Source organism: Etheostoma cragini, chromosome 9 (assembly GCF_013103735.1).
Source record: "Etheostoma cragini isolate CJK2018 chromosome 9, CSU_Ecrag_1.0, whole genome shotgun sequence".
In the NCBI taxonomy this organism is placed as follows: Eukaryota; Metazoa; Chordata; class Actinopteri; order Perciformes; family Percidae; genus Etheostoma; species Etheostoma cragini.
Window position 1 is genome coordinate 22486080 of NC_048415.1, and position 16488 is coordinate 22502567.

Here is a 16488-nt window from a genome sequence, read left to right on the forward strand (position 1 = left end):
CAGGCATTAGGTTAGCATACAAGATTATTTAATTTTTTGCCATTCTACAGATTGTTGGTGGTGGGGGTGATGGCAACAGTAGCTCTGAAAGTGCATCCTCTTCACCTCTTCATGGACGCTCTCCTCTGAGGAACACTACCCTGATGGCTGTGCAGAGTGTTTGTGCCAAGCACCAGAAACAAACACAGGTCCAGCAAAACTTTCTTCATTGTAGATGTTTTAGAAAGGTTGTTTCCAACCTGAGGGCGGAAACTCAAAAGAAATCTGAGAGGTCACAAAAATGATCATATATTGTTTTTGTTTTGTTTTGTCTTGTTTTTTTCCAGACCTTTCTTAAATTTGTAGTCCTTTTTGGTAACAATATTCTTTTGCCTTAAGGGCCCTATCTTAACGATCTAAGTGCACGGCGTGAAGAGTCTGGCTTAGGTGTGTTTAAAAATGCTAGTTTGATGGTGGAAAAAAGGGTCCATACCATCCGGGCGCATAGTTCATAAATATTGGACGTAGTGTCTTCATTAATAATTTGTGGGTGTGTTTAGGGGCGTAACATGCAATACATCAATCAGAGGTCATCTCCCATTCAATTTTAAAAGCCAGGTGCGTCTGTACCATTTTGATGGCGGATTTGCACCATAATGTTTATATGTGTACTCTTGTACCTGCATGTGTACTGCTCCAATGCCCTGTGTGTGTGTAACAAGCATAGTGTGCGCACGCTATACTGCTGTGTATAAGACTAGGCACTTTTTACTAATGCGCTGTTAAAATAACAATGAAATGCTGCACTATTGACTTTAGACCAGGTTTTTGTTGTCATTGTTGATCAAGGCCCAATCATTTCCCACTGCCTCAAGATAGAAATACGCCAAGAACTTACCTGCCTGAACACACCTTGCTGAAAGAACAGCACGCCCATGGGCACAAAGATGGGCTCACGACGGTCTTAAATAGCAAAGACACTTGGGTCCGGCTATGCGTCAGGCTTTGCGTCAGGCTTTGCACCGTGCTGCGCGGGGTGCACGATAGGGTCCTCAGGCCTAAATGAAACAATCCAAGAAAGAAAAATAATTCTGTGGTTGAACTGTCCAATTACACATAAGGGTCATAACCGTTAATGAGTAGATATAGCTTAATTTTAAGAGATCACAAGTCAGAAAATGTGGAGAACCACTGTTTTATGTTGATGAGATAAAATGTAATTACTTTCTTTACCTACACACCACAATCAATTGTCCCATGCACAGGACTTGCGTGGGCATCTGGATGCTGCCCTGGAGCAAGTGGAGACACTGCGTAATCACCTGCAGAAGAGGGACACTGAGAGGAGAGAGCTAGAGCAGAAGATCCAGGAAGTAAGGAGGGAAAGTCAGGAGGCTAAAGCAGCTCTGGAGGATAGCCTCAGAGACAGCAACAGATATCGCTGCTCAGTGGAACTTATCTCCAGGTACACCCTGATCACTATCTCCATGAAGACTGTAGATAAAAAGTAGTTGCTTAGTTGCACAGCTGTGTATTGTGTTTCATATGTTCTAGTTTGTTTTGCTATTTGGGAAAGTGCCATTAGGCTCAAATGTTGATTTTGGAAAAATACAAATGTTCCAATAATGATGACAATTATTATAGTTTGGTTTAATGTGTAATTAAGTAAGTCTTCATCATCATTATCAGAACATTTTTAACACGTGACCAAAAACAATATTTATTCAATATTATACAGGAAGTGTGTTTATTATGCTGCCGTGTGCTTTGTTGATATAGTATTTTAGAAAAATTAAGTATTATAAAAATGATGACAATTGTGCAAAAACTGACCTTTAACATAATCTCTCTCTCTATTTCTTTCCCTCTGCCTTTCTCTACTGCTGTGTACCACAGTGAGAAAGGCAGCCTGGAGAAGCTGCTGTCAGGTCTGCAGCAGAAGGCAGACTCCCAGCATGCCAAGCTGGAGGTACTGCGAGATTCATCACTGGAGATCCAGAGAGAGCGGGACCTCCTGAGACAGCAGAGAGAGGATCTGGAAATACAGCTGACACGCCAGCTCACAGAGGCCCAAAGAGGGTACAGCACAAGCAAGAGAGAATGACCGTTACACAACACACATCCCCTCACCCGTGATTGTTTTTAAGCTCTGCTTGTTTACAGTTGAGATCAGTAACATGTGTTGTTCTCCGGCCGGCAATGCACCCAAATGACATTTGGATGAAAATGTAAATGATTTACATTGCATTACTGCACTCATGCAAGAGGAAACCATTTTTTCCCTTCTTGTGGGTTTCTTTTGCTTAAAAAAATGTGATTAGCTGAGAATTGGAGTAGGACATGCAATACAACAAAAAAGTAACTCCCTCAGAGTTCTGGCGTTTGGCACCAACATTTCTCCTTCTTTTAAAGTGGCAATGGATCGCTGTTAAGGGATTTTGGTTATATAAATTATCTGCATGTGTGTGTGAGACAAACAAACAAGGTTATAGAGTCATATATGTGATAAATGATGTGTTTCAGTGAGAGGAGTTTGGAGGAACTTGAAGGAAAGCATTCAGATCTGCGTAGGGAGCTTGTGACAGTGAAGGAGGCTCTGAGTCAAATCACTCTGCAGAAGGAGGTGTTGGAGCAAGATAAGGCCAGCCTCGCTCTGGCTCTCAGCAAGGTAGACTGCTTGTTCTGTAACAGGTAGCATTATTTGTAATACTGGATTATCCCTGAGGGTAAACATCTTTCTAATATGTATGATTCACTCCACAGATGGAGTCGCAGATTGCTGCACATGAGTCAGTCCTCACCAAACTGCAGAATCAGGAGGCAACCCTAAAAGATTCTCTGGCTAAAATGGCAGCGCTGAGCGAAGGCTTAGCCAAAGACAAGGTGGAACTTAATCGTATTCTGCTGCAGGTCAGTAGCTGTGTAGTTGCCCTGTAACTTTAATTGAAGGCATATTTCAACAGAACAGAACTCAAATATTTCAGTCTGTTTCCCTTTCAGACAGAAGGTGAGAAGACAGAACTTGGTAAACGTAGACAGGAAGCTGAAATGGAGCAGACCGCAGCCAGAGAGGAGACAGCATGGGTGCAACAAGAGATGATGAATATGCTCGCTGAGAAACAAGCCCTGGAGAGCTCCCACAGCCACTTTCAGGATCTCTGCCAGAGGCTCGAAACAGAGCTGAGACTGCTGCAGACGGAGAATGCTCAGGCCCTAGAGCGGCACTCCCAGGTCAGAGACCCCCAGCCATTCACACACTTTAGCCTCCATCCTCCCTATGTTGATGTTATTTCAACAGGTACATGGAGCTTGTTGACAAAGTAAAATGTATTTGAGGTACTGGACACATCTGCTATTTTTTTCTTTCTTTCAAACGGGAGATGGAGAGCAGTTTGAGCCTCACTCTGTGTTTTATGAGTAACTCGGGACATAATAGGCAAGGGATTTTCATGATCAATGTAAACTAGAAAAGATAAATAGATAGACATATACTATCTAGTGGGGGGTAAGTAAAAAGACCCAATAAATTAACACCTAAAGTATTCCCATTCTTCCCTTAGCAGATTTAGATCTCTGTATGTCATCCCCTATAGAATGAAAAGAATCCTCTGCTGTTTTGTTATCTGTTCTCAATGTGAAACTGGGATATCCGCGTTGATCTCGGCTAGAATATACCAAATCTAAACAATTTGACATACTCCATCCAAACATTTTGAGATAACTTATCTGTAAAAATCAAATCACCTGTGAATAAAACAAGCCCTGGAGTGACCTCCATAGGCTCATGTTTCATCCCCTGATTGGGCGCTACATCTATTACACTGGTGTTCTTTATCCACTTTAGTATTCACCTAAGGAAAGGCCGCACAACATCATGTGTTAATTATTTAGTGTGGGTTCATTTTGGTTAGGTTCAAAATCAAATTGCAGTGATTGTTGCTTTTCAAACAATTGGTTGCAGTGAAATATTAAAGTTGCAAGGGCCCATTATAGACTCAGTCATTGTGTAATGACGTGGTAGTAACTGGCAAGGGAAAAACAGTTTACAGTAAGTTTTTCTATTTCAATATAGAGCTTTAACATTGTTTGATTCAAACCTGAAGAATAACCAATTAATGAATAGGTAGTCATTTTGGGAAATAAGCTAATTACTTGGTTACTGAGAGTTACATTAAAAGGTAGATACCACTGTCATGTCTGTATGCTAAATATGAAAATAAAGCCATCAGCAGGTTAGTGTAGCTTTGCATAAAAGATCTAACAGCAGCATTAAAGCTCACCAATTTACACGTCATACTTTGTTTGTTTAAACTGTTCACAAACAGTGATCAAAAAGTGACAGGTTGTGGTTTAACGAGAGGTTACATGCTGAAACTATTTCTCGACTAGGCCAGTGCAGTCTTGTTGTTGCTTCATATTTAGCGTACACACATTAGAGTGCTATTGATCTTCTAATACTTAGCAAGAAAGCATATGTGTATTTCCCAAAATTTTGAAACATTCTTGTAAATGACACTGCCAATGCTTCAAGTTACGTTTTACTCTGATGTTTGAAGCCATTTGCAACTTTATCATGTTGCATTCAGGTACAATTTCCATTTTATATTACCTGCTGAATTCAGTGAATTTCTTAAAGATAAATCCCAAATGCTCTCCTCACTACTTCCATACAATAATCCGTTTTGGAGTTTAATAAATGTTGAATAAAATTTAGGAAGTTCCGCATCAACACGTGTTCATTATTTTCCTTGCTAGATATAGGTCCTGTTTTGTGTCATATTGATTGATATGATTGTGGTAACTGGGAAAAAAATCACAACCCCACAAATAATTTTTGTTTTGCTTCAGGTGGGGCATTTGTTGTGGCCCTGCAGTTCCTATACACTGGCATGACTTGCTTAAAGTTTGTGTAATTTATGCTTCATAACAGCAGCAACAAGAATATGTAGAGTCCAGTGTGCGTATAGCAAATGGGGTTGCATAAAATGTAGAGGTTGGGTGGTTAATTTTCACAATACCAACCATGTTCCTTTTGATGTACTCTTACTCGTGAAAAATGTGTTCCAATGTTATTGCACTATAGATATGAAGTGCATGTAATAATTTACTGTAAAGTCTTAATTGTTTCAGCTTAAAGCAAAAAGAATAAATTAATTACTTGATGACATTTTTTTTTCCATTTGTATTTGTTCGTCTCCAGGTCAACAGGGAGATGCAGACTGTTTCAGAGGAGCTCTGTGCGTGCAGGAAGGAGCTTAAGACACAGACCACAGCCCTAAAGAGAGCTACCCATGACGGGGAGGAGCTTGCCAAGGCCAGGGCTGCTCTGGATGTCAAACTAAACTCTGCTGACCGAAAGGCCTGTGGTCTCACGCAGGAGCTGGTTTTGCTTAGGTCTGCATGTGTGTGTGTGTTTATTTGTGTGGTCTGTTTTCCCTAGTTTGTTTTCTCCAGATCCATTCAGCACAAGCTACAGTAAAATTGTTTTTGTTTTCATTGGTTAAGGTCAGGGTCAGGGTTGGGGTAAGGCATCTAACATGTAATAAGAGTGATAGGAATGAATATCAGTAAATCACCTTAAAAGCATCATCTGTGTGTGTGTGGGTGTGTGTACAGTATGTGTGTGTGTTTGTTTAAGTCATACCAACTGCCAATGTAAAGCACAGCAAGTCTTACTCAAGTATTTAAGTAACATGCTTTTATTTGGAAACTATGCTCATGATAGATCATTGAATTTTACAATCTACCCCTAGTGGTTCAAAGGTGTTTTTTTTCTCTAAATCCCGCTGTGTTCCAGAGCAGAGAAAGAGTCCCTGGAAACCGCTCTGTTTGAGAGCCAGGAGCTTGCCTCGTCTCTGGAGGCCGAGTGCACCAGGATGGAGAGAGAGAGGCACAGTTTGCTCCTGGCTAACGAGGCCTTGACGCGTGAGTAGCCATCTCCCTCAGAGACCCCACTGTGCTCCGTGCCAAGCCCCCTGGCCATGAAGCCTTTCCAACAGCCCCCTAGAGATCCATATTTCAGCTGTGAGCTCCGCAACAGCTGGGCTGTGGGATCACTGGAGCTGCTTTCTCAGCTGACCAGGGTCCCACCAGTCTGCATAGACACACATGAATCAGATAAGTTGTGTTAAGCTAGCATGTTACGCATAAAGACATGGATGAGTATCCCCTATAAATAAAACTGTAAAAATAATCTTGCTGATCCCAAGTCTCTCCATTTAATAATTGAGTAGGATTTTGATAGAGATTTGATACATCTGTCCAGGGGATGCTGCTCTGATGCGTGTGGATGCTGAACGTCAGTTTGTCCAAGCTGCACAAGAGAGGAGTAATCTGGAGGAGAAGCTGGCTCAGGTGGAAAGGAATGCCCTGCTGACCTTGAATAACAAAGAGCAAATTCACAGAGAGCAGCATGAAGCTGAACGCCGGCAAAAGGTACAGTAAGACTTGCATAGTTATGATGGTTATGATGGTTGACAAAAGGGAAATCAGATGCTTTTGCTATCTTCTAATCAGGAGTGTGTGTGTATGTTTTTGGTGGTTAACAGGAACAACAGTATACAGAGCTCACAGTTCAGCGGGAGAAGGCTGAGGAGCAGCTGCGTACACAGTGTGAGGAACAGCGTGTGCACAGTCAGAAGGAGCTGCAGCAGGTGCAGGATGAGCTGGTCAGGCTGCAGCAAGACTTCAACCAAAGCCTCCTGCAGGCTGAGATTGTAAAGCAGCAGGTTTGTGACGTGGTCTTCACAGGTTTGTTATGATGGGTCATGAACCATAAAACCTAGAGTGGAGTATTTTAGGATAGGCCGAGGGATAGAGATTTGTCTCATGACCACAACATCCCAAGTTGTGTCTTCACTGTCATTAGTGTATCATCAAAAGCCATATGTCCTGCCAGTATCCTCACACAAAATGCTAGTTCCATTCCTTGTCCTTTATTGGACATGTATGTGAGCACAATTTTTCCAAACTGTATATAATGAATGACCCCTAACCTCGCAGCCTGTTGTGACCAGTCTTTATCCCAGAAAGAGGCAGAAAAGGCTGCCCTCACGGAGAAGCTAGCAGCCCTGCAGCAAGACCTGGCCACAGCAGGCATGGAGCTTGAGTGCGTGCAGAGAGAGGCACTTAGCAAACAGGAGCAGGATAAGGTAAAATATGGCAGAGTCACATTGGCTCTGGTCACTTTCTTGTTCTTTATATATACCTCCGCTAACTGATTTGTGGTACCCCTATGTTCCAGAATGCAAAGGCTGTCCTTCAGTCTGAGCTGCAAGATTTGCAGACTCAATTTGAGGAGTCTTTGAACTCTCATGAGGATGCCAAGAAGAGTCTAATGGAGCAAGTCAGAGAGTTGAACCAACAGAGAGAACATGCACAACAAGAAGTAAAAACTTTCTTTTAAACGCACATCACGGTTGCCTCTTCAGTTGCACCAGTGTATAACAATATCTGATCTAATAATGACTCATATCGAGCTTAAGTCAATATTAAGTGAACGTTAGGATGGTGAAATGCACAGACAAATCATAGAGAACATAGTGTGGATGTCACTAGAGGGGGTTTGTACAGTAAGATCACAGAAATGGATAGGAAATTACAAGCTTGTTTGGCTTGGAATAGGATGGGAGCTCACGGATCTGCTTCTAGCAAGAGGGGGTGTTTGCACCAAGTAGAACCAGTGTGAGGGAGAGCCATTTACCATTGGCCACTGTTGACATTGGCCAATGCCACAGAGCTTTACTAGCATCAGGGTACCATCAGGTGCAGAGTGCACAGGGCCAAATCCTGCAAGCAGAGGTGGTGACCAATCTTTAGACTCCCTCTCTTAGCACTCGCTTTCTGTCTTTTTCCTGTCAAGTGGAGGAAAATTTAGTTCCATTGACCTCAACACTAACATAAAAGTGCAATAAGAGACTATAATTTTGGCCCTGTGACATACCTCCCTGAGCCAAATGAGAGCTGTAAATCTCATCTCTTGGGGTTGCGTGAGGTCAAGATTCTAGCCTGAGGGTTGTTGGGCGTTTCAGTGAAATAACAAGCTCACAGTCACCTCATTAAGATGTACCTGCAGAGTTGTAAGAGTCTCACCATGCCTTGATTTAGAAGGCTGGTTTCCCTGGGAAATGGGATTGTTTATCTTTTATGGAACTTTTTGGTTTCAATGAAAAAGTAAAAAGGAGAATCATATAGTCTTCGCTTTGTCTCCTTAGTCTTGTCAAAGTATAGTGAATGAGGTTGTGTGGAGCCAGAGCAGAAGAGTTTTGAGGTTTGGACAGCCCTCCCTACCATAGATCAAGTCAAGCTTCAGCGACACTGTCATATTTGGCTTCCACCCCTGCTCGTTTCCTTGTTTGATTATTTTCACTAATCCCATCTCAGGATTCTCATGTCAGACGTTGACAAAGCAGGAGTGAGAGTGTTTAAGCTAGTGAGCATGAAAGAGGAAGAAAACAAGGGGAGGGAGGGAGAACGAGAGGGTGGAGGATACGGTCCCTGGTACCATAATATGAAATCAAAGTTTGAGTTAACCCCTTGTGTAAATAAGCCAGTGGGGGAGTGTTTATTTTCTCCCTTGCAGCAGCGAGAGGCTGGCTCCACTGGGACTCCAGGTCCCCCTCTCCCATCCCCATAACACAACACTGCTGCCCTCATATTAACTGCCCTTCTAGTCCGCTACACCTCCAAAAATCAGATCAAATAAAGAATAATTGTCCAGATCAGCATTGGCTTGTTTTTTCTCACATTAGAGTCAGTACAGAGAGAAAGAACCATCTTGTGTGGCCAGTGAACATAATACTCCTCCACCTCATCCTGCTCCTCATCCTCCCTAGCCCTCCTCCACCGCCTCCACCTCTGGGGGGAGGGCTGATGTTTATCATGTTGCTCCGTGGATTCGTTACACTGCGAGAGACAGCATATGGCTACATGCCAAACTGGCTCTTAACCATGCCCAGATAAGCCCCGTCCTCCTTATTTCTCCCTCTACACATAACATATTGCTGTAAAACAGAATATAGGTCATAGTGTCTTGAGATAGTACTTCAAATAGGAGATGTTGAAGTTTCAACCGATGAAGAAGTATCTGATAAAAAAATCAGTCTTACAGCATTCTTCCTATTCAATTTTGATTATTACATACATGTGCTTTTGTTGTACTGTAGATAACGGCCAAATACAGGTTTAAGATGCATTTTGATGATAAAAATAAAGGCTTTTTTTGTGTTGGATTATTGAATTTATATTGAAAACTAAGTTTTGAAACTGTTTAAGAAACTCTTAGATAAACTAAGTTCATATGCATTTGAAATAACCAAATACATTCTGGAAACCAATTATGAAACCAGAAACAATAAGAAAAAAACTGTAGTATTTCTAGATGGGAGTTTATCCATTAACCTCATTAATAAGAGGTATACTGTTTATCCATAAGACCTCCTAATGTATCCTCATTGACATATTATACCTTTGTTCTCCTTAACCTGGACATGAAGTTAGAGGGCCTTCGTCGGCATCTGCAGGAGGCAGAGGATGGGCTAATTAAAGGGCGAAGGGAGCTGAGTAAAGCTCATAGAGAGCTCCGGGAGTGTGCGCAAGAGCGGGACAGGCAACGGAAAGAGGTTCTGGACCGGGGAAGGCTTCTGGGTGATGAGACCAGAGAGAAAGAGGCTATCCAAGCCTCTAACCAGGAACTAAGAGCTTTTTTTAAGAGAACAGAGAGTGACAACAGCAGGTATGGCTTCAGTAGTGTTTCTAGGTTGTTTGCCGCAATGGATATTTATGGATGGGGACTGTATGTTAACCATTTTTTGACTAGCTTGAGACGAGCCTTGGAGGAGATGGAGCAGAAAGTGTTTATCTCAGAGGAATGTAGGAGTTTGATGCACCAAGAGGCAACCACTCTACGGAGCAGTATGAGAGAGCTGGAGAAGTCTCGCCTGCAGGCACGCAGAGATCTGCAGGAGATGCGCAGACAGGTGAAAGATTATTGCGGTAACTGCTTTCCATCTGATTTATTTTAAATAAAGGATTACCTTCAAGTATTATGTGCTATGTTAATATGAGCAGATAAAGGTCCTTGAAGGTGAGAACAACCGCCAGAAACAGGAGCTGCAAGAGCTGCAGGCCCGGGTATGTCAGGAGGAGCAGAAGGAGGAGGAGGCACGACGCGAGGCTTTCACTCTCAGGCAGAGAGTGCTGGAGTGTGAGGCTGGCAGGGAAGCAGCGCTCAATGAGGTAGAAGGTCTCCCGGAATTAGTCTGTTAACAACATTCCACCTTTGCATAATACTTGAAGAATACCTGCCATCCTCATGCATAGACTGAAATCATGAACCGGAACACACTGTATATTCTACTTTTAAGTGATGGGTTTTACTTTGAAATATTTTGTGAATATACCTCATATATAACAGCAATTTATTAAATACACTCAATGTCATTGCAAAATACCAGAAAAAAACAAAATGTTAAGATGTGTTTTGATTAATAGTCTTGCAAAAAGTCAGGAAAAATTAGGCTTTATATTCTATAAAATAGTTTTTTTGACTTCTTGTGCCCCATAACCACATTCGTTGGGTCCCTAAATTCTCTTGAGCACAGCAGATGTTGTAGTCCAGTGAACATTTGGCATACTTTTGTATTCTGTTTCCAAGAGCATGGTGGGCTTGACTCTTGTCATCTTGTTAACCTCCTATGATACAGTTTAGAAACCCTATCAGTGAAAATGTCATCAGTTGCTAAATGTACACAGCTGGCAGACAACTTTTTTTGTCTTCAAGTTGATTAAGTTTACAAATCATCCAAAAGTAACCTAGTTATGATCTGTATACTACTAATGACAAAAATCCACAGTAACAAATACATGCTTGACTAGTAGACAAAAATGAAGTATGTCTTGTGACTCTGTGTGTTTGTGCAGGTTTCAGGTCTGCAGCGCCGTGTGGTGGAGCTGGAGACATTGGAGCATCAGAACCAAGAGCTGCTGCAGGAAAGAGAGGCTTATCAGCAGCAGTGTGACCAGAGGCACAGAGAAACCACTGCCCAGCTAGAGGAAGCACTAGAAGACGCTAGGATCCAGGTCAAGGAACTCTCTGTGCAGGTTGGCTTTGCTGAAAGCAAGGTCCAGGGCTTGGAAGAACAGCTGGGCCTTAGCCATGCCAAACACAGGGACTTGGAGCTCAAGTTGGCGGGGATGTACTCAGCTGTGCGCCGCACTGTTGGCACCAGCCATCCAAGGCTTTCAGGCACACCTGGGTTTCGTAGACGGTCTCCCTCTCCCTGGAGAAACCACCTGCAAGTAAAAGGTATTGTCATGCACTTAATAATAAGATGGGGCAATTTTTTGCTATAAGCAGATGCATGAATAAGTATATTCTCTGGTTAGGGGTAGACAATGAGACAGACAGAGTTGCTGTGCTGCCCCTGTCTCGTGGTGAAGATGAAGAGCTGGATTTGGACTCAGTGCATACAGCCCTGCAGGAATTCCAGCAGAAGTTCAGAGACACACAAAGAGACAGGGTATATTTGAACTTCTTAATAACTTAATAAAGGCACAAGGACGCAAACCTCAAACTCTGTGAGTGGGACTGTTGACCTTGAGTTGGTCTTGCTTTTAAGACCACATAAACAGTTCAACAATCTTTAACTCCCTTATTATTATTATTACATTTGTTGTGTTTATATTTTTATGACTCATACTCGTGTGCTATTCCCTCAGGATGAAGCCACGGCTCAGATAGTTTTTCTAAGTCAGCAGGTGACAGAGCTTCAAGATAGCCAGGATAAAACAGCCACCCAGCTGTTACAGCTAAAGAATTCCTTGAAGCAATCAGAGGAGGGTAAGAAAAACCAGTTGGTCCTACAAAAACAGTAGATCAGTTATTAAATATGTTTGGACTTACAGCATGTTCTACATATTGTTCCAGGAAAAAGAGAGATGGCAGAGCGATTACACAAGGTGCATACATCCTATTCCCTGCAGGAAGAACTAGTACGTCGAACAGAGAGGGAGAAACAAAACCTTGAGGAGGAGGTAGCTCAGCTGAGGACTGGTCTACAAGCTGCGGAGGCTGAGTCCAGGGCACTTCAAGTATGTCAAAGACAAAGACCAAATAAGCATACAGCATCTTAAGTGACAACTAATAAAATAGTGCCAATTCCTCTACAGGACAAGTCAGAGCTCCTGCAGGGCTTAGAATCTCATGCACAAGTAGAACAACAGAAGCTAAAGGAGTCTCTGCAAGCAGCAGAGAACAGGGTGAGCAATCTGGAGCTCTCCCAACGCACCTTTGAAGGTGAGCTACAGAGGGCCCAGCTCAGGGCAGCTGAGTTGGATGCAGAGGCAGGGGCACTGCAGGAAAGACTGACAGAGGTGAGGAGGAAGCTGGGTGAGAGCGAGGACCGCGGTGCAGCACTGAGGGTCAGCGAGGAGAAGTTGGCCATCTCACTGGCTCAAGCTGAGCAGCATGAGAGCCACCTGAGAGAACAGATCCACAAATTGTCCAACACCCTCAGTGACAACAGGACCAGCAGTGGAGCTCTGCAGGAGCAGATCACACAGCTGCAGAGGGCTCTGACTGCCAGTGAGCAGGACCGAAAGCTGCTGCAGGTACAGTCAATTTCTGTAACATAAATCAAATCATGTTCACAGTGTATGTTTTATTTGTAAGCTTTTCCCCTCATTTCCCGAAAGGATGTTTGATTGAAACTTCAAAATAAGACGAATAGCCTTGCTTCCATGACATGCTTTGATTTACAGTGCAACTATTTAACCTTCTCAGCTGCAGACTAAGCATTTTTTATTTACATTTGCCGCTTCCGTTTTCTCATGTCGTTCTCATGTCTCAGCATAATGTTTGTAAGTGTTTGTAATCTGGAAATAAAAAGATTTGGTCACATAAAAAGAAACACACTGAGAAAACAAAAACATGACATGCGTAAAGGAGTAAAATCCCAACACTTGCCAGCAATGTTAAACAATATGTCAAAGATTGTAAAAAGACACAATATAAAAGAAGGAGAGCGATGTAGCGTTGGTCTAAGGGCAAAATAGTGTTTGGATTAAATTGAGTGGCTCAATGTACAGTCTATGTAAACATGTGTGTGACCATAGGAGCGTCTGGATAAAACGCGAGATACCCTTTCAGAGAGAAAGAAGCTGAACCACGCACTAACAGAGCAGATCCAGAACCTTCAAACAGCCCAAGAGGACTTAGAGCTTAAATATTTTGAGCTGGAAAAGCATAGCAGGACACAGAAGGAGGTAAGTCACACTGCGGTTCAAGTGCAAATAAAGATGCAAAAGTTGAGGCTCCATTTTTATGTGTGTATGACTGACTATTTCCCAGAGCCTGAAGCAACAGCAGGAAGCTGTACTGCAGGCCCAGGGGAGCTCTCAGCAGCTGCGGCGAGAGAAGGAGGAACTCCAGGACAAGGTCAACAATCTTCAGAGCTCTTTGCAAAAGCTACAGAGTGAGAGAGCAGAGATGGAGAGAGTGCTGACACGCCTTGGTAAAGACAAGTCATCACTCAGAAAGACACTGGAGAGGGTGAGCTGACCTATCTGCTGCACTATACTGAAAATAGGTTGATCCTTTCTTTGTCTGTATGGTAAATATGAAGCTTCTGCAAGCAGCCGGTTAACTTAGCTTAGCGTTAAAAACTAAAAACGGGGAATCAGTCATCATATTTCCCAAAATATCTAACTATTCTATAATCCCTCATATTTAGGATAAGTCCACCTAAGCTTGTTATTATTTATCTAAATTACAGTTAAAAATACCCATGGATAATCATAAAATACAAAAAAATCATAATGAAACAATCGCCTTTAAAAAAAAAAGCTGCAGTATGGTACTTCCTTAAAGTTGGGGGACTCAGAAGAGACATTAAAAAACGGTGTGTCATGTTTAGTATATAAACAAGAGTAAGAAGTTTTAAAAATGCCAAGAAGCTATAGCACTGATGCTGCCGATGACGAGCTGCTTCATAATGTTAAAGCTGAAACAGTAAAGGCCGAATCCCAGAACATTTAACAGCTTTTTGTAAGGAGACCTGAAACATTTTGCTGCTGAATATGGGGTAAAAGATCTAAAATATATGACGGAGCCAAACCACAAAGGGCTTTAAAATGTAATTAAAAACATCTTAAAGTCAATTCTAAACGTGCTGGAAGCCAATGTACATTCAGACGCCAAGACTGAAGTAATATGCGTTTAGTGTCGGTCAGAAGCCGTGCCACATTCTGAATCAAGTAAAGACGTGCAGTTGCCGAAGCATTAGGGCACAGAAATGGGCAGGAGGAGATAAATGACATAATTAGCCGTTTAATTTGGCTGTCCGTTGTATAATATAATTTGATCCATTTTTTTGATCAACATAGTCTTCTCCTTTCTCACACGTTGTACAAAGTGATCTTGAAGTGATGGAAACATGGAGGTGGACTGTGAGAACCAAGAGGCTCGGAGCTTGGCGTCTGCTAAACACATTACAGAAAGGCAAATGTGTGCAGAAAAATTATGGTAAAGTCGTTGACATTATGTCACCCTTGTGTTGTTGTCAGGTGGAGATGGAGAGGCTGAGGAGGGAGGAAGAGGAGGCAGTGTTGGCAGCCAGAGAGAAGGAACAGTTGGAACAGACAGTCTGCAGCCTGCAACAGGAGCTGGCAAAAAAGCAGGATGAAGAGCAGGCAGTGCAGGTGAGAGGCTGCTGAACTAGACCCAGAGACAAGTCTTCTACTTCTTCTACCTGTCACTACTAAAATACTTTTGTAGAAATGAGTAGTACAGAACAATCAATTACATTCCTGTCACACTACGACAGTCAAGCAATAAGTTAACAAGATATGTCAAATGTTTGATTGATGTTAAAAAAAATCACCAGCAGTAAATGCAGCTAACAAACATCTTCACAGACATTTAGGAGAATCAGATAAAAAAAACTGACATCACACATCAATGATTGACTAATGACATCCTTAGAGAAATCTAGAATCGCAGACATATGTGTTATCTAGTATTTACATATATTTACATTTACATAGCATGTCTTTCAATTTCTCAAATAAATAAGGCAGCAATGCAAATCATTCCTAATTCTCAAAGAGAAACTGCTGCTGCTTCATTGTGTTCGATTGTTTACACCTATCCAATAAAGATCTGCCTTCTATTTACATGTGTGTTTTACTTAGCCATTTGCCCAGGTAAGAACTTTCTGTGTGCCCCTTCTGCTCAACCACTAATGACACTTACCAGCCTTTTATTTTCTTTCTACTTTATTTTCAATTCTATAAACTCATCTGAACTGTCTTCAGGCCCAAATCTCCCAGTTGGAGCATTCTCATGCACAGCGCCTCCTGGAGGTGACAGCCCGCCATCACCAGGAGTTGGATATGGAGACGGAGCGTCTGAGAGACAGCCAGCTCCAAGCAGAGCGGGCCTTGGAGACCCGAGAGAAGGCCCATCGTCAGAGGGTCAAATGTCTGGAGGAACAGGTAATTTAATTCTAAGTGTGTATAATTTGATGGAAAGGTCTTTATTTTGTACTCCAGGTTCAATGTCTGTTCTTTTGTAGTTTGTCTAGCTACCTTCTCATTTTTTCTGTTTCTTTGTTTGTAATAGGTGCTGACTCTGAAAGAGCAGCTAGATCAGGAGACAAGAAGACGGCAGGCCTATTTCAATCAGATGCTACTACCTGGTGTGTAGGCAGAGTGAAGTATTTAGCCCCTCCGGCTTCCTTGTTCACTTTTCCTCTGCCAGCTTCCCAACAACATTATGTTACAAGTTAGGTCTGCACACACAAACACACTCCTAAAACGCCTCTTTCACCCATGCACATGTGCACACTGGATTACATTAATCTGCGGGAAAATTTAACAACAACAAACAATGAAGGTTTTGTTTATAAGTGGACTGGATGTGCCAAATTGTTTTAAGGATTTCCTCTAGCTCGCTACAGTTGGCCTTTCTGTAATGCTGTTCTTTTAGGAAACAATGTAATGAAAAGTTTCCGGAGTTGGTTCTTTATTATACTTTTGTTATTGTTTATAAACTCATTTGTCATATTGATCATTTACCAATTGTATCTGTCATAATCACACTTTGTGTATCCTAGTGAGAATATACATTCAAAAATGTACAATAATTGTTTGCAGATGTTCCTGGTGCTATGATTAATTAGTGTTTCAGCCAGTCAAAATTATTCTAACATGTGCTGTGTTTGACTCATTTATAGTGTTTGCAAAAGCTGTGTAATAAAGTGGGTGTATCAGAGCTCAAATGTACAATATTGTTTGACAAAAGATGTTTATTCTACTGTGGCCACGCAATGTTGTGTTGTGTGATCTCGGTGAAGGACAGCACTGCCCTTGCATAGGAGTTCTGGTGTTTAAAAGCTTTTGTGGATTTAGTGTTGTGGGTAAGAATGACCTTCACTCTCTGTTGCCACTGCTGTCTTAAGTGTTTTCTTTCAAAGATCATTACAGACTCCAAGGTCTGTGAGGATCATCATT

At 42.1% G+C, this 16488-nt stretch overlaps 1 protein-coding gene across 1 annotated transcript in view; it reads left to right on the plus strand.

The window, feature by feature from the left end:
* The window catches only part of crocc2 (ciliary rootlet coiled-coil, rootletin family member 2), a 30736-nt gene extending 14473 nt beyond the window's left edge, over positions 1–16263 (plus strand). The window contains exons 13-37 of the mRNA XM_034880466.1: positions 51–188; positions 1245–1444; positions 1876–2058; positions 2503–2647; positions 2743–2889; positions 2980–3210; positions 5180–5373; positions 5777–5904; positions 6245–6414; positions 6528–6707; positions 6996–7130; positions 7223–7366; positions 9474–9712; positions 9797–9956; positions 10048–10215; positions 10900–11284; positions 11365–11498; positions 11698–11818; positions 11906–12069; positions 12148–12588; positions 13093–13242; positions 13328–13528; positions 14542–14676; positions 15292–15471; positions 15599–16263. Coding sequence (XP_034736357.1) covers positions 51–188; positions 1245–1444; positions 1876–2058; positions 2503–2647; positions 2743–2889; positions 2980–3210; positions 5180–5373; positions 5777–5904; positions 6245–6414; positions 6528–6707; positions 6996–7130; positions 7223–7366; positions 9474–9712; positions 9797–9956; positions 10048–10215; positions 10900–11284; positions 11365–11498; positions 11698–11818; positions 11906–12069; positions 12148–12588; positions 13093–13242; positions 13328–13528; positions 14542–14676; positions 15292–15471; positions 15599–15682 — 4557 coding nt within the window. The 3' untranslated portion in view covers positions 15683–16263. The remainder of the gene's footprint in view (positions 1–50; positions 189–1244; positions 1445–1875; positions 2059–2502; positions 2648–2742; positions 2890–2979; positions 3211–5179; positions 5374–5776; positions 5905–6244; positions 6415–6527; positions 6708–6995; positions 7131–7222; positions 7367–9473; positions 9713–9796; positions 9957–10047; positions 10216–10899; positions 11285–11364; positions 11499–11697; positions 11819–11905; positions 12070–12147; positions 12589–13092; positions 13243–13327; positions 13529–14541; positions 14677–15291; positions 15472–15598) is intronic.
* Positions 16264–16488: the final 225 nt, after the last annotated feature.